The 21,122-nt window shown below is 53.5% G+C and overlaps 1 protein-coding gene across 1 annotated transcript in view; it reads left to right on the forward strand.

Annotated features, from left to right (window-relative positions):
• Positions 1-18,345, forward strand: part of NOTCH1 (notch receptor 1) — a 43,808-nt gene extending 25,463 nt beyond the window's left edge. The window contains exons 10-34 of the mRNA XM_027687799.1: positions 56-169; positions 1,165-1,398; positions 1,730-1,840; positions 2,488-2,680; positions 2,895-3,040; positions 3,571-3,684; positions 4,686-4,805; positions 5,099-5,251; positions 5,677-5,905; positions 6,039-6,240; positions 6,366-6,519; positions 6,749-6,933; positions 7,131-7,263; positions 7,578-7,835; positions 7,935-8,047; positions 8,559-9,130; positions 9,833-10,261; positions 11,062-11,210; positions 11,836-12,052; positions 12,393-12,477; positions 12,711-12,876; positions 13,596-13,891; positions 14,212-14,359; positions 14,477-14,574; positions 15,014-18,345. Of these exons, the coding sequence (XP_027543600.1) occupies positions 56-169; positions 1,165-1,398; positions 1,730-1,840; positions 2,488-2,680; positions 2,895-3,040; positions 3,571-3,684; positions 4,686-4,805; positions 5,099-5,251; positions 5,677-5,905; positions 6,039-6,240; positions 6,366-6,519; positions 6,749-6,933; positions 7,131-7,263; positions 7,578-7,835; positions 7,935-8,047; positions 8,559-9,130; positions 9,833-10,261; positions 11,062-11,210; positions 11,836-12,052; positions 12,393-12,477; positions 12,711-12,876; positions 13,596-13,891; positions 14,212-14,359; positions 14,477-14,574; positions 15,014-16,483 (6,089 nt within the window). The 3' untranslated portion in view covers positions 16,484-18,345. The remainder of the gene's footprint in view (positions 1-55; positions 170-1,164; positions 1,399-1,729; positions 1,841-2,487; positions 2,681-2,894; positions 3,041-3,570; positions 3,685-4,685; positions 4,806-5,098; positions 5,252-5,676; positions 5,906-6,038; positions 6,241-6,365; positions 6,520-6,748; positions 6,934-7,130; positions 7,264-7,577; positions 7,836-7,934; positions 8,048-8,558; positions 9,131-9,832; positions 10,262-11,061; positions 11,211-11,835; positions 12,053-12,392; positions 12,478-12,710; positions 12,877-13,595; positions 13,892-14,211; positions 14,360-14,476; positions 14,575-15,013) is intronic.
• The last annotated feature ends 2,777 nt before the right edge of the window (positions 18,346-21,122 follow it).

Raw genomic sequence — 21,122 nt, forward strand, 5'->3', positions numbered from 1 at the left:
TCCATTCCTTCTCCCTCCATTCCTTCTCCCTCCATTCCTTCTCCCTCTGTTCCAGGCTTCAACGGGCACCTGTGCCAATTCGACATCGACGAGTGTGCCAGCACCCCCTGCAAGAACGGCGCCAAGTGCGTGGACGGCCCCAACACCTACAGCTGCGAGTGCACTGAAGGTGAGGGGATCCTGCATCCTGGGGGGCTCCGGGGGTCCCGCCCCACTGGGCAGGAACAAGCCACCTTCTTCCCTGTGATGTGCCGTAAAACCACACTGATGAATTATTAAGTGCCCTCCTCTCCAAGCACCTTCTGTGGGGGTTGTCCCCAGACCTTCCATCAGTGGGGTCGGTCCCTGCTGATGTGACTCCCGCGGGGCAGGACTGGCCCTATCCCAGGTGTCATTGGAGTGAGTGGAGCCCCAGAGCCAGGTGTAAGAGCCCAGCACTCGTGAGGTGTGGCCCCGCAGCAGCCGTCCCGCCGTGCTCCCGCCTCGGCGGCGGGCGGCAGCGAGGGGGAAGGCAGGAAGGAAGGAATAAAGCTGCCTCTATGGGGACGCAAGGTGCAGGGCCGTGGGGGCTCGCCGACCGAAACCCAAGGAGCAGTTGCACAAAATGATGACTTGAGCCCTGGTGGCAAACAGTGGCTCTTTTGTGGAGCAGCTCCCGCCAGAAATCTTCCAGCTGAATGGCCTCTAATTAGTGTCTTGCTAATGCCAAGCCCCGATGAAAAGCTGCTATGTGGGCTTGGCGGGGTCTAGTCAAAGCTGTACTTTGTCCTCGGCTCTCCACCCCCAAACCCGGCGGGGAGGGAGCCGGCCAGGAGAATAGGATCTGCCGGGGGGGTTATTATTCGGGGGTGCCTGCGGCCGGCCCCCCCCATGCGCTCTGGGACGAGCCGCGGGCGAGCGCGGGGCCCCGCTCCTGAGCCGAGAAGGCTTAATGCAGGTCATTGTGCACCCCAGAACAAAGCCCCCCAGCTTGTCTGACCGGCGTGTCAGGGTGCTCCCTGCCTGCACCCCACTCCCGGGGGTCCTGGGGCTCACAGCAGGGCAGGTGGGCAGGTAAAGTCATCCCAGGGCACTGCCTCACACATGGCCAGGGTGGGAAGGAGCATCCCTCATCCTCACCTCGTGTCCCCCATCCTCACCCTGTGTCCCTCCCACTGGTGGCAGGTTTCACGGGCGCTCACTGCGAGATCGACATCGATGAGTGTGACCCCGACCCGTGTCACTACGGGACCTGCAAGGACGGCATCGCCTCCTTCACCTGCCTCTGCCAGCCTGGCTACACGGGCCACCGCTGCGACATCAACATCAACGAGTGCCAGAGCCAGCCCTGCAAAAATGGGGGGACCTGCCAGGACAGGAACAACGCCTACAACTGCATCTGCCTCAAAGGGACCACGGGTGAGCGGGAGGGAACCCCTGGGGCTCCACACGGGTCGGCTGTGCCGGTGCAGCATCCCAGTCCCATCCCCATCCCAGGGCAGGTTGGCCCTGAGCCGCCGACAGCAGCCGCCCTGGTGCTGGGGCTGGCCCGGGGCATCCTGGGTGAGGGCGAGTTTTCCCGGTTTGGTGCCCGGATCCGTCGGGAACCGCACCCCAGCTGGGAGCCGGGGAGCTGCTTATGGAGGAGGTGCTTTGTTGTGGAGCGGCGGCAGCAGTTGGTGCCAGGGGGCTTCATTTTGCCATGTCAGCAGAGCCTGGGACTCCCTAACAACACCCCTCTCCTCCCCAGGACCGAACTGTGAGATCAACCTGGATGACTGCGCCAGCAGCCCCTGTGACTACGGCAAGTGCATCGACAAGATCAACGGCTACGAGTGCACCTGCGAGCCGGGGTACACAGGTGAGAGCAGGGCATGGCAGCCACCGCCACACCCTGGGGACCTGCAGCTTCTGGTGCCCCATGTCACCAGGAGGGGGGGTGCAATAAGGAGGAGGGAGGCTGCCATCCCACTCGCCGGAGGTTTTGCACCCTCCAGCGCTCCTGCTTGTTCGGGAGGGTGACCCTGGCTCAGGCTGAAATCAAAGGGGTGTCTGGTGCCGCGAATTCGACTCCCGCTGCGCCCACTCCCATGGGTATCAGGTTGCTGCCTTGTCCGACTGGTTTGTTTGATCGCTGCTGCAAATGGTGGAGGGCTTTGATGGGAGCAGCCCCCGCCGCTCCCCGCCCGCACGGCCCCTTGTCCTCGGGCCTGCTGGGAGCCGAAATAAAGCCTGGCTTTGTCAGCCATGGCAGGTAGGGTTACAGGCTGAAACTGCCCCCCTTCAGTATTCCCTCCTGGACCAAACGAGCCCAGGGCACGGCCTCTTCCCAGTCACGTTTAATTAAGCCGGGCAGGCAATGCAGGGTGTGAAGTCACCCTCCCTGCAGGGCAGCCCACTCTCCTCCTCGTGTGTCCAGAGATCTGAGATCCAAGGTGAGGCAGAATGCACCCCCCTGCCATGCTGTGCATCCCGTGGGGTAACTTTTCCTCACTCCCCCTTTCCCAGGGCGCATGTGCAACATCAACATTGATGAGTGTGCCAGCAACCCCTGCCACAACGGGGGCACATGCAAGGATGGCATCAATGGCTTCACCTGCCTCTGCCCCGAGGGCTTCCACGACCCCAAGTGCCTGTCCGAAGTGAACGAGTGCAACAGCAACCCCTGCATCCATGGGAAATGCCATGATGGATTGAATGGGTAGGTTGGAAGGCACAGGGGCTGCTGGGGTAGCAAAGTTGGAGTTAGAGGAGGGCGAGCATCTGTCCCCCAAGTCAGTGCTTGTCCATGCTCTGTGCCAGCGCTGTCGGATTTTTTCCTGCAGTGGCACGATTAGGGGCCAGGATTTGCTGGGTAAATGATGGCTGGTGTAGCCTGGAGAACCAGATCTTTATACCCCAATTTTTCCCCAAAGCTACAAGTGTGACTGTGACCCAGGCTGGAGTGGGACCAACTGCGACATTAACAACAACGAGTGTGAATCCAATCCCTGCATGAACGGTGGCACCTGCAAGGACATGACCAGCGGCTACATCTGCACCTGCAGGGAGGGCTTCAGTGGTAAGAGGGGGGTTAGATTGGATATTTGGGAAAAGTTCTGCTTGGGAAATGGTGACCAGGCAGGGAAGTGATGGAGTTGCCATCACTGGAAGTGTTCACCTGGGGACATGGTTTAGTGATGAACATTGTGGTGCTGGTTGGACTCAGTAGTCTTAGAAGGCTTTTCCAGCCCTAACAATTCTATGATTCCATGATTCTAGGGGTGCAGCCAGGGATGCTACCCTGTCCCCCCTGCACCGGGGTCTGGGAGAGAGCTGTGAGTGGGCATTCCCATGATGCTGGGTGGGCTGGAGGCCTCACTGTGGGGACGGTGGAGCCCCAGGTCTGTCAGGGAGCTGTGGCAGTGCAGCCAGCCTGGGGACCTTCAGCGAAGTTTGGGCACTCCTGGCTGGAGCTGAGCACAGGAGGCTTTTCCAGAGCAATGAGTGGGCTGTTACCATTGTCACCACGTCCCCACTGTACTCTCAGCCCCCTCCCACCAGCACATGCTGCTCTATCACAGCTGGTTTTATCTATTTTTCTTAAAACAGGCCCCAACTGCCAGACCAATATCAACGAATGTGCTTCCAACCCATGCCTGAACCAGGGCACGTGCATCGACGACGTCGCTGGCTACACCTGCAACTGCCTCCTGCCCTACACAGGTGAGGGGAGCACCCCCTGCCCCACTGTGGCTCCGTGGGGCTTCTGCTCCACGTGTGACACCAAACTGGTTCCTCTGAACGTGCAACAAACCAGCACCAAGCACAGCGGCTTCCCTTGCACTGCCCTGCCATGGGGCTGCCCACAGCCACGGCTCCACCTCCCCTCTCCACAGCGCAGCTGGAGGAAACTTGCAGGAGCTTTGGGAAGCTGCCAGAAACAGCTTCCTCCCTCCTTATCCTCCTCCTCCTCCTCCTCCTTCTGGAGGGCACCAGGGTGGTGGTGGCTCAAGGGGCGGCAGCGCCCGGCGGCCGCCCCGCTCACACCCCACCGCCCAAGGGGGTCAGCAGTGCCAGTGGCCCCGCTGTCCAGCCACGATGCTCTGCTCGTGCTGGAGGGAGCGAGCCGAGGCCGAGGGGCCGGGGGATTCTGCTGAGCCGATTCCTGTTTGCCGGCCTCCCGCTTCCGCTCGCGCAGAGCGGCGCAGCCGGTGCACAATTGCAGGAAGCCATGAGCCGTTTCCTGCCCTCGGCAGTGGCCATAGAAACCCCTGGGGGAGGACGGGGACTGGGCAGGCGGGGAGGGGAAGGCTCTGGAAAATAGCAAAAGGCCAGTTCAGGAGATACTGGCTGACAGGGAAGATAAGGGTTCGGAGGGAACGTGTCCCCTGGCTGGACGTAAACAGGAAAAGCAGTGGAGAGGGGCAGGGGGGAGGGAGTGCAAGGGGGGAAAGACACCCCGAGCAGCACTTCCCTGCCAAAGGAAGTGTGCAGTGCTTTAATGCAGCCCAGATTGCCAGGGTTTAAAGGGTTCGTGGGGGACGTGGGGTCATGGGCGACCAGGGATGGAGGAGACAGTCCCAGCTAGGCTGCCCTGGGGTGGTGGGGAAGCCCAGAGCCTCCCCCAGAGCTGGCAGCAGCCCAGGGCGGGGGACAGGACTAGCGGGATCTTGGGCCACACATTGTTTTGGAGGGGGTGTCAGTGGCTTCTTGTGCCTGTGCAGGAGCCACCTGTGAGGACGTGCTGGCCCCCTGCGCTGGCAGCCCCTGCAAGAACGGTGGCGAGTGCCGGGAGTCGGAAGATTACAAGAGCTTCTCCTGCAGTTGCCCCCCTGGCTGGCAAGGTATGGGCATGGACCGTTTGGGGGTTCAGCACACCCTGCTCCCCTCAGGGAGGGAAAGGCAGAGGGGTGGGGGCATGGCCAGGGAGCAGCCCTGCATGGTGCCAGGCTTTGGGGAGGGTGCTGACCTGCCCCATGGCTCAGCCAGGCAGCCACTGCCTGCACCCCTTGGTGAGGGTGGTTTGCTGGAAGGGCTTCTGTCCCCAGTGTGAGTGGTGCCCAAGACATCATTGTCGTCCCCGGGGCTTTCACCAGCACCTCCAGCCCACACGGCCCTTGTCCTGCTCTGTCCCCAGGTCAGACCTGTGAGATTGACATCAATGAGTGTGTGAAGAGCCCCTGCCGAAATGGGGCCACGTGCCAGAACACCAACGGGAGCTACCGCTGTGCCTGCAGGACCGGCTTCTCCGGCCGCAACTGCGACACCGACATCGACGACTGCAAGCCCAGTAAGAGCAGGGCCTGCCCCATGGGCCATGCTCAGCTCAGCCCTGAGCCATCAGCTTCATCCCCCTTCCTGGTGTTGGGATTTTCCTCCCTGTGCGTGGGCTGCCACTGCAGCCTGGGCTGGGCTGTGAGCCCTGCTGAGGCTTTTGGGCCACCTCAAACACATCCTGGACAAGCCATGTCAGTCTAAGGCCAGATGGGAGCAGGAGGAAGGAGACTGGGGGATAATGTGTCTCATGTGCCCTCCTTGTGTTTAATCTCCTGGTGGGGCTGGTTTAGCTTCTGCCCAGTGCATGGGCTCAGTCCCATCCCTCCATGCATCCATGGAATGTGTGTGGGGACAGTGCTGTGAGGCATCTCCTGGGCTGGGCTTCTGTACTGTGCCTAGACCCATCTCATCTTCACATGCACATCCCTCCTTCTCCAGACCCGTGCCACAACGGTGGCTCCTGCTCCGATGGCATTGGCACGTTCTTCTGCGAGTGCCTGGCTGGTTTCCGTGGGCCCAAGTGCGAGGAGGACATCAATGAGTGCGCCAGCAACCCCTGCAAGAACGGGGCCAACTGCACTGACTGCGTCAACAGCTACACCTGCACCTGCCCCTCCGGCTTCAGCGGCATCCACTGCGAGAACAACACACCCGACTGCACGGAGAGGTACAGCCCTGCCATGGCTGGGGCAAGGGCTGAGGTCCCCGTGCTGCCCCATAGCCCTGGGCTGGTGGGTGGGGGCTTTGGCATGGAGATTAACCAGTGGTAACTCACTGGGATGTGATGTCTGTGTTCCCAGCTCCTGCTTCAATGGTGGGACCTGCGTGGATGGCATCAACACCTTCACCTGCGTTTGTCTGCCCGGCTTCACGGGCAGCTACTGCGAGCACAACATCAATGAGTGTGACTCCAAGCCGTGCCTGAATGGGGGCACGTGTCAGGACAGCTACGGGACGTACAAGTGCACTTGTCCCCAGGGATACACCGGGCTCAACTGCCAGGTAGAGGAACCTTGGGCAGTGCCCACCTCTGCATGCTGCCCTGGGGATTTGGAGGTCACCGCCGTCCCCACTCCTGCAGAAGCCCTGCTGGGTCCTGACCCTCATCTCTTGTTCTGCTCCCCCAGAACCTGGTACGCTGGTGTGACTCCTCTCCCTGCAAAAACGGAGGCAAGTGCTGGCAGACCAACAACCTGTACCGCTGTGAGTGCAACAGCGGGTGGACAGGGCTCTACTGCGACGTCCCCAGTGTCTCCTGTGAGGTGGCTGCCAAGCAGCAAGGTATGTCCCTGCTGTGTGTATGGACTCACAGGGCCGGGCTGGGGTCAGTTCTCTTGGTGGGGATCTTTGGCACAACCAGAGTGATCTCAAGGGTTGCTGTAACATGCACCACCCTAGGCTGCAGTCCTGGCTGTGGTTCCTGGTGGGATGCGTGGTGGCCAGGATGTGGCCTTGTGGGGTGTGTGTGTGTCACCAAGGTCCCTGCATCTCACTCTGCTCTCCCTGACAGGTATCGATGTAGCACATCTCTGCAGGAACTCGGGGCTCTGTGTAGACACTGGCAACACTCACTTCTGCCGCTGCCAGGCCGGCTACACCGGCAGCTACTGCGAGGAGCAGGTGGATGAGTGCTCCCCCAACCCCTGCCAGAACGGAGCCACCTGCACAGACTACCTGGGAGGCTATTCCTGCGAGGTGAGTGTCATGGGGGGCAGTGATGCCCAGGGAAAAATTCCCAGTTACTGCCTTTCTGCTGCCCAAGTAGCTGCCCTGGCTTCAGGCTGGTGCTGTGCCCCTTCACCAAGTTGGAGGCTGGGGTGCTGGCTGTGCTCCTGCAGCCATTTGGGAATTGAGGGAACCTCTCTGATAGTTCCCCTCTTCCCTCCTTGCAGTGTGTGGCTGGTTATCATGGAGTTAACTGCTCAGAGGAGATCAATGAGTGCTTGTCCCACCCGTGCCAGAACGGAGGAACCTGCATCGATCTCATCAATACCTACAAATGCTCCTGCCCCAGAGGAACCCAAGGTAAATTAACTCCCCAGGCTGGGGCATTAGTGGGCTGAGTGCAGATATCCTTGGATTCTGCTCATTAGCTGCTGGGGTTAGCAGCAGCAGGCGCAGCGGTGGAGGTTGGTGTTTGCTCGCGGGCTTTACCCATCAAGGCCACGCAGCCTCGGCCTTGGCCGCGCGGTGCCGCGTCCCCCCTGCCCGAGCTGGGGCTCAGGCTGCCACTGCCGTGGTCAGACTCAGCCCCTCCGCAGGGAAGGCTCGCACACGGGACCACCGGGCACCCCGGCACTGTTTGATGAGCTGTGTGGGTTGTTCCCCCATCTCTCTAGGGGTGCACTGTGAGATCAATGTGGATGACTGCAGCCCTTTCTTTGATCCTGTCACCCTGGGGCCCAAGTGCTTTAACAATGGCAAGTGCAAGGATCGGGTAGGGGGCTACAGCTGCATCTGCCCCCCTGGCTTTGTAGGGGAGCGCTGCGAGGGAGACGTCAATGAGTGCCTGTCCAACCCCTGCGACGCCCGCGGCACCCAGAACTGTGTGCAGCGGGTCAACGACTACAAATGCGAGTGCAGACCTGGCTATGCAGGTGAGCACCGTGCCCCCCCCCTTCCCAGAGCCCAGCCCTGCAGCCCCCCAGGCATCCCCACGCCTTCCTCTGCTCCTCACACACTCCTCTCCCTCGCAGGCCGTCGCTGTGACACGGTGGTGGACGGGTGTAAAGGCAAACCCTGCAGAAATGGTGGGACGTGTGCTGTTGCCAGCAACACTGGCCGTGGCTTCATCTGCAAGTGCCCCCCGGTAGGTACCTGTTCCTCTCCAGCTCTGAGCATGGCATCTTGTACAGGCCCTGCAAGCCAGCCCCGTGATCAAGGGGTGATCAAGGGGCCAGTTTAGCCCCTGAGGCTTCCCCAGCTGGAATAGCCAGGGGAGGATGCTTTGCTGTGGGTGCTCACGGGCAGGACGTGTGTCTGTATTTGCACATCCCGTGTGCTTGCAAGGACACTGTGATAGGGTCAGAGAGAAGGTGGCCTGCAGGTACCATGCACAGCTCTGTAGGACTGGCTCTTCCTAGCTGACTGTTATTTGCACCACCCAAAAGTGGAGCAGGTAGCTATGGAGAAGACCTCACTTTATTTTAAGGGGATTCTCAGGGTTTACATTCTAGATTATTCTTACTCATCACTAGTTTTAGAGGATGCACCAGAGCCATGCCTTGATTCCCTGGGTTTCCCAGAACACACACGTGGGTTAGGCTGCTCGTAGGACAGCATCAGTGATTCTGACTCCCTCCTTGCTCTCCCCTGCCCAGGGATTCGTGGGCGCCACCTGCGAGAACGACTCCCGCACGTGTGGGAACCTGCACTGCCTGAACGGCGGCACCTGCATCTCCATGCACAAGAGCTCCAAGTGCATGTGCGCGCCGGCCTTCACGGGCCCCGAGTGCCAGTACCCGGCCAGCAGCCCCTGCATGTCCAACCCCTGCTACAACGGGGGCACCTGCGAGTTCTTCGGCGACGCCTCCCCCTACTACCGCTGCAACTGCCCCGCCAACTTCAACGGCCTCAACTGCCACATCCTCGACTTCGATTTCCAGGGGGGGATCGGGCAGGACATCATCCCGCCCAAAATCGAGGAGAAGTGCGAGATCGCGGTCTGCGCGGGGTACGCCGGCAACAAGATCTGCGACGGGAAGTGCAACAACCACGCCTGTGGCTGGGATGGGGGCGACTGCTCCCTCAATTTCAACGATCCCTGGAAGAACTGCTCCCAGTCCCTGCAGTGCTGGAAGTATTTCAACGATGGCAAGTGTGATTCCCAGTGCAATAACGCTGGCTGCCTCTACGATGGATTTGACTGCCAGAAATACGAGGGGCAGTGCAAGTAAGTGACTTGCTCGCTGACCCGCTTGTTTTATAGACAAGACCTCCTGATGTGCTGATCACCTGGAGGTATTTTCTGCTTGCATCTGCTAAAGCTCCTAGATGCAGACCTGTGTTCATTCTCTGCGTTCTGTTCTGCTGCCTTTGAGCAAGCAACCACACTTCCCTGTGGTCTCGCTGAATTTATATCCACTTAGAAGTTCTCTGGGTTTGGCTCATTCCAGATGGCTTCCCTGTCCTTGCCTGTATCACTCCATAGAAGTGAATTCTCCAACTCACAGCAGTAGCACAGTGAGTTTCAGGGCAGGGAGACCCCAGATGGAAGAGCAGCCAGGAAAGATGATGATGTTAACATCCAAGCATTTCCCAAACATTGTCTTTGGCAACAGCATGAACTTAATCCCAGATTCCTGGACCAACTCTGGTCTGAGTAACTATTCTGTGTCCCCATGGCTTCTCTGAGTCACAGTAATTTCTCCTTTTTTCTGGCATCTAAATCTCAATTTATAATTTAACAGCTGCCATCTCACCTGCAGAGGTGAATGCTTTCTGGGTAAACTGGTTTGGTGTCCTTCAGGGTGAAGAATATTTATACAGAAGCGAGGTCCCTGTGGACCACCACTGCTTTTCTGAGCAGATGGGTGATATGTGCAGTACTTGGTCTAATTCATTCTCCTGCCTTTCTTCTTCTTCTTCCTCCCAGCCCTCTGTATGACCAGTACTGCAAAGATCACTTCTCAGATGGCCACTGCGACCAGGGCTGCAACAACTTTGAGTGCGAATGGGATGGTCTGGACTGTGCAAACAACATGCCAGAGAAGCTGGCAGATGGCACACTCGTGGTGGTGGTCCTCATCACCCCAGAGAACCTGAAGAACAACTCCTTCAACTTCCTGAGGGAGCTGAGCCGAGTGCTGCACACCAATGTGGTCTTCAAGAAGAACCCCAAGGGAGAGTATATGATCTTTCCATATTATGGCAATGAGGAGGAGCTGAAAAAACACTACATCAAGAGGTCCACAGAGGACTGGTCAGATATGTCCAGTGCTGTCATCAACAAAGTGAAGAGCAGCCTCTACTCCAGGGCTGGCAGGAGGCAGAAGAGGGAGCTCGATCAGATGGACATCAGAGGGTAAGGGGGACCGGTGGGATCCTTTCCTCACCGAGCAGCACTTGTTTTCTGTGTTCATAATAGTAACACGCTATAAAGGGAAGGATGTAGGCCAGATAATTGTATGTGGAAGTTGCTTTCTGTGTGAACAGAAACCAGATTTTGCTCCCATGTGGGAAAATCGAGGGATCATTCAGGAGTCCCTGATACAATGCTGCGCCGACTCTCACGATTGAAGGAGTCCTGTGTATTGTTGGGAGCCGGGGCTGGGCTGGGTGGGACCTGGAAGCAGAGGTTGGCCTGACCGACTGTCTGACTTCAGGAAGTCATTAAGTTAAGCCTCAGTTTCTCCCTGGGAAATGCTTTCTAGAGCTTTGTTGTAAAACTCAATTACTGCAAACTGTGTTTGGAGATCTTTGGTGTAAACATATAGATCCAACCTGCTCCCTCTCCGTGGGCTTAATCAAAAACCACTGAAAGCAAAGGAGTTATAGCAGCAAAACTGATGTGAGAAGATCTGAGGGCTCCCAAACAGCATTATTTAAGATACTGTAGTGTCTAGGTAATTTTAAAACATTGTGAAGTGGAGACTTCCTTCCATTCCTGTAGATAAAGATTTGGATTTCACAGTATTTATTGAGGCAAATCCAATAGGACATGAGTGGGAGCTGCAAGCTTTGGGCCACAGGAAAGCAAGGAGATGGGTTCCCACCTTCTAATTCCCACTGATGGGGGGTTAAAGAGGGAAGGGAGATGGGGCTCTTGTGTCTTCTCAGTGTGGTCATCGCTCCCTGTTCCTTATCGACTTTTCTCTCCCACAGATCCATCGTTTACTTGGAAATTGATAACCGCCAGTGCATCCAGTCGTCTTCCCAGTGCTTCCAGAGTGCAACTGATGTGGCAGCATTCCTGGGTGCCTTGGCCTCCCTTGGCAACCTGAACATACCCTACAAAATAGAAGCTGTTAAAAGTAAGTACAGCTTGTCAGCTGGGGAAGAGAAAGAACCAAAACTTTCCATCCTTACCTGGGTTTAGTTATCTGTCAGATGGCTGCGTTTGAACACAGTCTGGTTTTAATAAACCTCACATCTCTTTTTCTGGAAGTCTTTCCTTAAAAAATAAAGCAAAACCAGTTTAGTGTTTTTTTTTAGTCTGGGTTTTATTTCAAAATCATTATCACTCCAAAAGTTATTAAAAAAAAAAAAAGAAAAGAAAAAGAAAACCCAAGCAGCCCCAATCAATCAGTGACATGCAAGGAGTTGAAGTTTGTATCTTGAAAATCCCCCCTAAATCCTTTTGTCTTAACAGCTCAATGCAAGCGCAATGATTTGAAGTTTGCTAATCCTTTTCCTTAAAGGAGAAAAAAGTGAAGCTGTCTCCTGGTGCAGGCTGGCTTGTGCAGCCGAGAATTTGCCGATAGTTTGCAATTCTGATTAATAGCGTATAAAATGACCTTATTTTGGGGAGGGGGGGGTGGCTGATTTAGATCAGACTTAGGTACCTCTATTAACTAATTTTCCTTCATTTCCACTCTGTCCCTGGTTTGCTATGCAGCTTAATGTCTCAGCATCTCTTTGTGCCCCACTGTTTTGTAGGTGAAACGGCTGAGCCCGCGACCAACTCCCAGCTGTATCCTATGTACGTGGTGGTGGCTGCACTGGTCTTGCTTGCTTTCATTGGACTGGGAGTGCTGGTGTCTCGCAAGCGGCGCAGGGAGCATGGGCAGCTTTGGTTCCCAGAAGGCTTCAAAGTGACAGAGTCGAGCAAGAAGAAGCGGCGAGAACCACTTGGGGAGGACTCTGTTGGACTGAAGTGAGTAATTTGCTTGCTGACACGTTAAACACAGTGGGTCTGCTCGGGGCTCTTCTGAAAGAGCCCATCGGAGTTTTGTCCTCATGTTGTTGTAGTAGGGAGGAGAAAAATCAGGGTTCTTAAAGTCCTGCATGGGGAAAACAGTGTTCCCGTATGGAGGAGGGTTTTAAATGCTTCGTGATCTGTTTGCACTTGGTAAAAAATGAAAGGCAATCTGAGGGGAACCTCCTGGAAATTGCCTGCTTGATTCTTCTTTCAGTTCTTGCATGCACATGGACACAGGCACTCAGGGACAGTTCCTGCAGAGGAGGTAACTTTTTGTATGGTTTTATTTTTAAAGACCCCTCAAAAATGCTTCGGACGGCACGCTGATGGATGACAACCAAAATGAGTGGGGTGACGAGGAGGACACCAAGAAGTTCAGGGTAAGCCCTCTGCCACATTCCCTTTCCGTGCTGCAGGCAGTCACTGCTGGGTTAGTCACGGAGGGAGCAGAGCGCTGCGGGAAACCGGGGAGCAGAGGGACCCTCAGGGGTGCTGTGCATTGCTGCTCTCAGCTCCTTTGCCTGTGACAAACACACCTTGGAGACTCACAGAGCTCCCCAGGCTGGAGCTCAGCCCCCTCCTCACACCCTTATTCCCTGCTGTGGTTCCTCAGTTCGAGGAGCAGGCGATGCTGCCGGACACGGACGACCAGACGGATCACAGGCAGTGGACCCAGCAGCACCTGGATGCCGCTGACCTGCGCATCTCCTCCATGGCCCCTACTCCTCCACAGGGGGAAATCGATGCCGACTGCATGGATGTCAACGTCAGAGGGCCGGGTAAGGTGGAACCCCTTTCACTTCTGCACTGGTTGTCAGCTCATCTCAAACCTTCCCTCGCCCCTTGCAGAGGAGCAGCCCCAGACAGCCCTACCTGCCTCTTGTTAGTACAGAGTCACTGCTACGTGTTCTGCATCACACAGTTGCTGTTGTGCATGATGTAGAGATAGACCTTATCACATTTTGCTTTCCATTAGAGCTCTTTTGTTTAATCACTGAGGTGGAAATCAGAGAATACAGAGAAAGTGCCTATTAAATCACCCAGGTTATCTCTGTGCCACTTGTAGATTTCTCCCCTCCCACCAATCTGCACATTTCAGTCTTTTTTCAGGTTTTTAACTATATTAATAGCTTTTAAATTGTTACAAACATTTGGTCTTCCCTACATCTGTGAAACTGCCCTCTGAAATAGTGAAGATTTATTTACCATACTCAATTTGATTTGAGCAGCCTTCCTTATAAACTGCACCTTCCATGGTGCAGTCTGCAAGCCAGCAGATGAAATAGGAAAAGCAGCGAGTGATGAGATACCACTAAGGAATTTCAGATCCATATCAGAGGAAGGATATTCGTGTTTGATGTTTAGAACCAGTCAGGAACACAGCCTTGCTGCACCCACGAGAATAAGCATCTATCACAGACAGAGCATCTCGCTGAGCCGCCCGCATTACAGAAGGGTAAAAAGCCTTTTTTTTCACGGGGTTCCCCTGTGCTTTCAGACGGCTTCACCCCCCTCATGATCGCCTCGTGCAGCGGAGGAGGGCTGGAGACTGGCAACAGTGAGGAGGAAGACGATGCTCCCGCTGTCATCTCGGATTTCATTTACCAAGGCGCCAGCCTGCACAACCAGACGGACCGCACGGGCGAGACGGCGCTGCACCTGGCCGCCAGGTACTCCCGCTCCGACGCTGCCAAGCGCCTGCTGGAGGCCAGCGCCGATGCCAACATCCAGGACAACATGGGCCGGACGCCCCTCCACGCCGCCGTCTCGGCCGATGCCCAAGGAGTCTTCCAGGTAATGGATCCCTTGGCCACCGGTCTCGGGGTTTTCAGGTGCTGTTGTGTTGAGTCGGTCACACCTGAGATCATTGCAGGGTGTCCAGCTCCAACCTGGGCAAGGTGGGGGGTGAAAGTTGTAAAAATGGATGCGTTTGTTGTCTTGGGGCACAGCAAAGCAGCAACCCCCACAGCAGCATCCCTGGAGTGGGAGTAGGGACTGGAGGGCCCAACCTCTGGAAAGGGCATTGCAGGTCCTGTGACCCGGACACCTGGAGTGCCTGCTGTCTGTCCCTCCTAACATTTGTGTTTCTTGCCCTTTGTCCCTTTTTGTGGCAGATCCTGATTAGGAACAGGGCAACAGACCTTGATGCCCGGATGCACGATGGGACCACTCCTCTGATCCTGGCTGCTCGCTTGGCTGTGGAGGGAATGCTGGACGACCTCATCAACTGCCACGCAGACGTCAACGCCGTGGATGATCTAGGTACTGAGGCAACTAAAACACAGGCTCCCTCACATGTGGAAGGAAAGGGCTGTTTGCTCTTGCTGTTGCTCTTACCGCTCACTAATGTGTGTTGCATTTCGTGGTCTTCCTCTCCAGGCAAGTCAGCCCTGCACTGGGCAGCTGCTGTGAATAATGTTGAAGCTGCAGTGGTCCTTCTGAAGAATGGTGCCAATAAGGACATGCAGAACAATAAGGTAATGTCTCCTAGGCTGACATATGCAAGGAAAGAACCATGTGGGTAGTCTGTTAAAGAGCAATTTTTGCCAGAGAAATGTCTGGCACTGAGACTCTGATTTGATTGTTCTGCTGTGAATGAAGTTGTTGGAATTAGCTCAAAGGGGCACTGGGGGATTTGGTCCTGTGGTTGATGTTGAGGGGCCACGCAGTGCTTGGTGGGCAGTTTGGTACAGTGTTTTTGTGGCCATCTCCAGCATGTTCAGGGTCACTCGTAGGGTTCCTGGTTTGATATCAGTAGAAGGCCAGGCTCTGGTCAGGAGGGTAGGAAAAAGCAGCAGCAAAATCTCACCAGACAGATGATTGTGGACGACATGGTGTTGGGCGTGGAGCTCAGGGCAGTGCTAACCAGGAGAATCTGTGAACTCAACCCTAACCATCTTTTTGCTGGGCTTCCAGGAGGAGACCCCACTGTTCCTCGCAGCCAGAGAAGGGAGTTACGAAACCGCCAAGGTCCTGCTGGACCACTTTGCCAACCGGGACATCACGGACCACATGGACCGCCTGCCGCGGGACATCGCCCAGGAGCGCATGCACCACGACATCGTGAGGCTGCTGGACGAGTACAACCTGGTGAGGAGCCCACCACTGCACAACGGCCCCCTGGGAGCACCCACCCTGTCCCCCCCGCTCTGCTCCCCCAACAGCTACATCGGCAACCTCAAACCCGCCGTCCAGGGCAAGAAGGCCAGGAAGCCGAGCACCAAGGGCCTGAGCTGCAACGGCAAGGATGCCAAAGACCTCAAAGCCCGGAGGAAAAAATCCCAGGATGGAAAAGGATGCCTGCTTGACAACTCCAGCGTGTTGTCCCCAGTGGACTCCCTGGAGTCGCCCCATGGGTATCTCTCAGATGTGGCCTCTCCTCCGCTGATGACTTCCCCGTTTCAGCAGTCCCCTTCCATGCCCCTGAATCATCTGCCGGGCATGCCGGATGCCCACATGAGCATCAACCACCTCAACATGGCGGGGAAGCAGGATATGGCCATGGGAAGCTCCAGCAGGATGGCCTTTGATTCGGTGCCGCCGCGCCTCTCCCACCTGCCTGTGTCCAGCCCCAGCACAGTGATGAGCAACGCCCCGATGAGCTTCTCCGTCGGCGGGGCGGCCGGGCTGAACGGGCAGTGTGACTGGCTCACCAGGCTGCAGAACGGGATGGTCCAGAGCCAGTACAACCCTCTGAGAGGCAACATCCAGCCCGGGGCGCACCAGCAGCCCCAAAACCTGCAGCACGGCATGATGACCTCGCTGCACAACGGCCTGCCCACCACCAGCTTGTCGCAGATGATGAGCTACCAGGCCATGCCCAACACCCGGCTGGCATCCCAGCCCCACCTGATGCAGAGCCAGCAGCTCCAGCAGATGCAGCAGCAGCAGCTCCAGCAGCAGAACCTGCAGCCGCAGCAGCAGCCACAGCAGCCCCAGCAGCCGCCGCCGCCGCAGCAGCCACAGCAGCACCACAACCCCGGCTCCAACGGGAGCGGCCACATGGGCCAGAATTTCCTTGGTACGGAGCTGAGCCAGCCCGACATGCAGCCGGTGAGCAGCAGCAGCATGGCAGTGCACACCATCCTGCCCCAGGATTCCCAGATGCTGCCCACCTCCCTGCCGTCCTCCCTCGCCCAGCCCATGACCACCACGCAGTTCCTAACCCCGCCTTCCCAGCACAGTTATTCCTCCCCCTTGGACAACACCCCCAGCCACCAGCTCCAGGTGCCCGACCACCCTTTCCTAACGCCGTCACCGGAGTCACCGGACCAGTGGTCCAGCTCGTCTCCTCATTCCAACGTGTCCGACTGGTCCGAGGGCATCTCCAGCCCTCCCACGAGTATGCAGTCACAGATGGGACACATCCCCGAAGCCTTCAAGTAAAAACAAGGTGTTTTAGAGACACTGGTGCTCAGTGAGAGTCAGAAGCTCGAGGGAGATCTTTTTTTTTAAAAGGACCTTGGATGCTTTTATTAAAGGATCCTTTTTAAAGATGTTTTTATAAAAAAAAAAAAGGAAAAAAAAAGAAAAAGACACATTTAATTCCTTTTTTTTTTTTTTAGTATTTATTTATGTACTTTTTACTTTACATGAAAACACTGCCTTTTTTATTTATATGTTCTATTGTTAAGAACTCAATGTGGGACACCAGTTGTGTTTCAAGAAATGGACAAATTAGGTTTTTATAGGATGTTCTCTTTTGTTTGGGGGGGTTCATTGTGTTTGATTTGAGAGGAAATGTTTATGTAAAGCTATAAGCAGCAATTTGTGATTCTGAAATGCCATTAATTTATTTTTTTTCTCTTTCAACTCAGAAAGAGAGGTGAGAAAGAAAAGGGGAATTAAAAATTGACTAAAAATACCACTCCTTGGGGGGGGGAAATTAAGTATCAACAAATTTTTTTAAATGTACTTTAAAATGTTTCCTTTGCTATTATATGAGAGGACATTTTATGGTACCAGTCACGAATCTTTGTTTAAATTTCAGTATTATATAGTTGTACATTTGCCTTGATAATAGAAATTTTTGTTCTCTCTTGTTTTTATATATATATATAAAAATATATATATTTAAATGATTTTTATGATCTAAAAAAAAAAAAGGAAAGAAAATCAGGATTATAGACCTGTAAGAACAGGTTCTAAGCTAAAAAAAAACCCAACTACAAAACATGAATACTGTCCCCCATCAAAAAGAAGTGTATTTGCCAAACTTCCAAGAGAGCAAGCCCATTAACTGTGGAGTATATACACAAAGGACACTTAATTTTACTTTGAATATCTTTACTGGTTTTGGTTTGTTTCGTTGTTGTTTTTTTTTCTTGTTTGCCTTTGAGTAACTGTTTAAGAAATAAATGCCAATATAAACTTTGTAAACCACATCCTTATTTTAAGGATGGCCTGCCTATTTTAAAGAGGGCGTGTCTATTAATGCAGACACCCTGAGTGAGATTACAAAGCATTATAACACTGCCACCACCACGTGCTCGCCCGGATCCAGCTCCTCTGGCAGTGCCACTGCTGCTGGTTTTAGTGGGATGCTGGACTGGCTAAAACTGGAGGGCGAAGGACAGCACAGCTGAGCCTGTGCTGTGAAACCTTAACATTTTGTTCTGTAACGTTAGCCTGGAGTGATGCATCTTTTTTTATATTGGTGTACACTCTTTCTGTGTATCATGTAAAATATAGTATAAGCCTGTGGCAGATTTAATGTTTGTAAATATCTTTTTTTTTTTTTTTTTAAAGAAAAGGTGGATTTTGTTTCAAAAATCTAAAATGAGCAAGTCTTAAATATATCATAAATATATCACCTTATAGAGGTGTTGGAATATCACTCACTCGGGTGCGAAGGCAAGCAGACACCCTAAGACTAGAGATGTGTATGGGACAGGCAGATAGAGAGCAGTTAATCAAGAAAACCTAAGAAAAGGGTTCCTTTTCCTCATTCCTTTTTATTAGAACACCAAATAAAATGGATATTTCTCAAGGCCCAGCGCCTTGCTGAGCACTCATCTTAGTTAACATTTCAGACCATTGTTATTGTGACACGCCTAATATGAGTGATAAAAACATCACGTGGTGTTGAACCTTCCTATGTTTTATAAACTAGAGTGTAGTTTAAGAAAAGATATCTTCTGTAATAAAGCTATCTACATGCAAAGTTGTAGTTTGCAAAAATGATGTATTTTTTTTGGTTAACTGATTTGCAATAAATGATGCTTCTGGGCATCTAGATTTTACTAAAACTGGAACTTAAGTGTTTTTGTTACGGAGCGCTTGAAATCTGGGCTTGACACCTGCTGGTTCTCAAGACTGCAGGGCTGCCTTTTGGCACAGAGTGCTGGAGCTTCCCCAACATCTTGTTCTCTCTGTAGAAGCTCAGAGCAGGGCTTTGGACAGTGAAAATTTCTCCTTAACTTGTGAAAAGCTCTCATTGACTTGAGGCATCTGGTTTGAGCGAGGCAGGAGGGGCTCTGAAAAGCACGTTCAAAGTACTGTAAAATTTTGCTTTCTGAGCAGTTTTTTTAGGAGCATTTTCTGGCTGATGAGACGGTGAAAGGTAAGAAATAGCCACGTGCTTCTAATTCCATAGTGCCTGGGGGAACAGCGTGGTGTTAGGAGTTACCTGCAGTGCTTCCTACTTCACAGGCAGTGCTGAGCCTGTGCCTGGGCTCTTGGATGTGGTGGCTGGCACAGATTGGAACTGGGAAGCCGTGGGATGAGGAACAGCAGCACCAGAGGGCCAGTTTTTGTGTCACTCCAAGCACAAACACCACGCAGAAATGTTTGCTGTCCTTGCTGCGCTCGAGATTTTTAAGGTAATTTAATTTAATTCTTTCTCTCCCCCACAGGGAGTCTCCAGTCCAAATGCAGCTGCAAAGTCCCCAAATAACTGGATATAAATAGCAGAGCCGTTGACCTCCTCCCAAATCACATAAGCCTGGAATGCTGGTATTTTCCACTCCGTGGCTGGGGAGGGAGTGGGCATGTGTGTACATGTACCTGATATCCAGCCCCAGACGGATCCGGGGCCACCAGACATTTGCTGCACAACCCGTCAGCAGCTGGTGCTGCAGTGTTTTATGTGCCACCCAGCAGTGAAACACAGCATGTTCAGGGCTCAGGGAGGTGAAGTTCCAGGGTGCACTCCCAGAAAACTCCACGGAAAGGGGTGTTTTAACTGAGGACAAACCCCTTTGCCCCCTGCAAAACGTGGTTCAACGGCGAGGATCTCGTTACCCCCCAAGGGACATTCCTGGAGATGGGCTTCCCAAGAGATGCTCTTGCCCACAGTTGTGTCTCGCTGCATCCCATCTGGAATATGCTAAATGAAGAGTGTCTGCCTTCGCTGTGACTCACAGATGTGCTGTTCATGGATCCAGCCACGCTCCCACGCAGCCCCATCCTTCCAGGCTTCTCCCTCGCATCCCCATCCCAGCGCTCGTGCCCATGGCTGGGTCCAAGTGAGGATGGGAAAAGCTCGTGCCAGCCTGAGGAGGCATCAGTAAGACCCTCTCCTATGTGGTCTAGTGTACAACAGCCCAGTCACTCGTAGAAATTCAAGTCATTTGAGGCACAAATTTGGCCTGGAATAGATAAAAAAAGGGTTTATGAGGACGTGAGAAACAACGTGACGTTGCAAGAGGCAGCTAAACACGTGTGGCTCGTTTAAGTACAGGGGCTGCAAAGCATTTAATTTTCCATGGGGAATGGTTAGAGGGACAGAACAAGGAAAGAAGGGGCTAAATACCAGGGAAAGAGGCAAATGAGTAGGCACTAATAAATTGGCCACAAGGTAATTCCAACTAGAAGTCAGAAAAGGTTTTCTAAGCAGTAAAGGAGTAAGGATATGAAATTTAGTTTTTAGGTGTTTAGCTTCCAATTACTCATATATTTATGAAGGCACCTGGTGACCCACAAACTCCCACCAGTCCCTTGTTCCTGTTTTCCTGACTGGGTACATGAGTTGATCATGGGGTCACAGATCCCCAGCTGGGATCAAGGCAAATTTAAACACAAAATGAGAGAAATGGCCCCAGTTTCAAGCTCTCCCTCCATACTTAGGGCTTTCCCACCAACTCCCTATCCAGAGGGAGTTGCCTTCCCCTAATCCTCTCCAACCAAACCATGCTGTCCCACCACAAGCTCATCTTCATGTCATGTTGGGAGCTGAATTTCAAGCTCTCCTGTCACCAGAAGATGATGAGGAATGACTGGATCACGGCAAGTGTGTTTGTTTTAGCATTCCAGGTGAAAAAGGCTGAGAAGCACTAAAATTATATCCAATGCCAAAGGAAGGGTTCAGAAGTGTTTGCATAAAACAAGATTAGCACCAGCTATTGCCATGGCAGGTATGTTGGTGCTATGAGGAATCAGTGCACCTGAACTATTTGTTTATATGCTGGAGGGCTTTTCTTGTTTTCATTCTTTATTTTCATTATTCCTGCTCAATTAGATGGGACATTTAGAAGTTGCTACTCTGTATTGCTTCTACCTCCAGGCTGTTGGTGTTTGCTCAGAAAGTTGCTCACAGCTGCTCCAACCCTGATTGACTCAAATCACCCCCTGAAGAATGCACAAAAGGAGCCAAATTCACCTCGGGTTTGGCCTCCCTCGAATTACACACAGGTTAATGTGGCTGGGGTAGTGTGAATAATCACAGCAACTAAATGAGTAAATTAATAAAACTCAGCTTGTCCAGTTGGCCAACATGATGCAGAGTACTGAAAAGGGATACAGATACTCTCCTTTAACCATTTTCCCTGTTTCTTAATTCAGGGAATGATCTTTTCCATAGAAAGCAGTGTTTATGGTTGTGTGCAACCTGACGACTGAATAAATCCTCAAAATTTGATGGAAAAAGGTCAGTATCGCTTGTACCCCAAGTGAGCTGAGGAAGCAGGAGAGAAGGATGTGCTTTTTATTTGTAATGGGTCACTCAAGTCCAGAACTGTATTGCTGAGTACAGCAAATCACTTAGAAAACTTCAGGGTAAAAAGGGATCAAACGTCTTAATGTGACA

Source organism: Neopelma chrysocephalum, unplaced genomic scaffold (assembly GCF_003984885.1).
Source record: "Neopelma chrysocephalum unplaced genomic scaffold, ASM398488v2 Primary Assembly neopelma1_74, whole genome shotgun sequence".
NCBI lineage: Eukaryota > Metazoa > Chordata > Aves > Passeriformes > Pipridae > Neopelma > Neopelma chrysocephalum.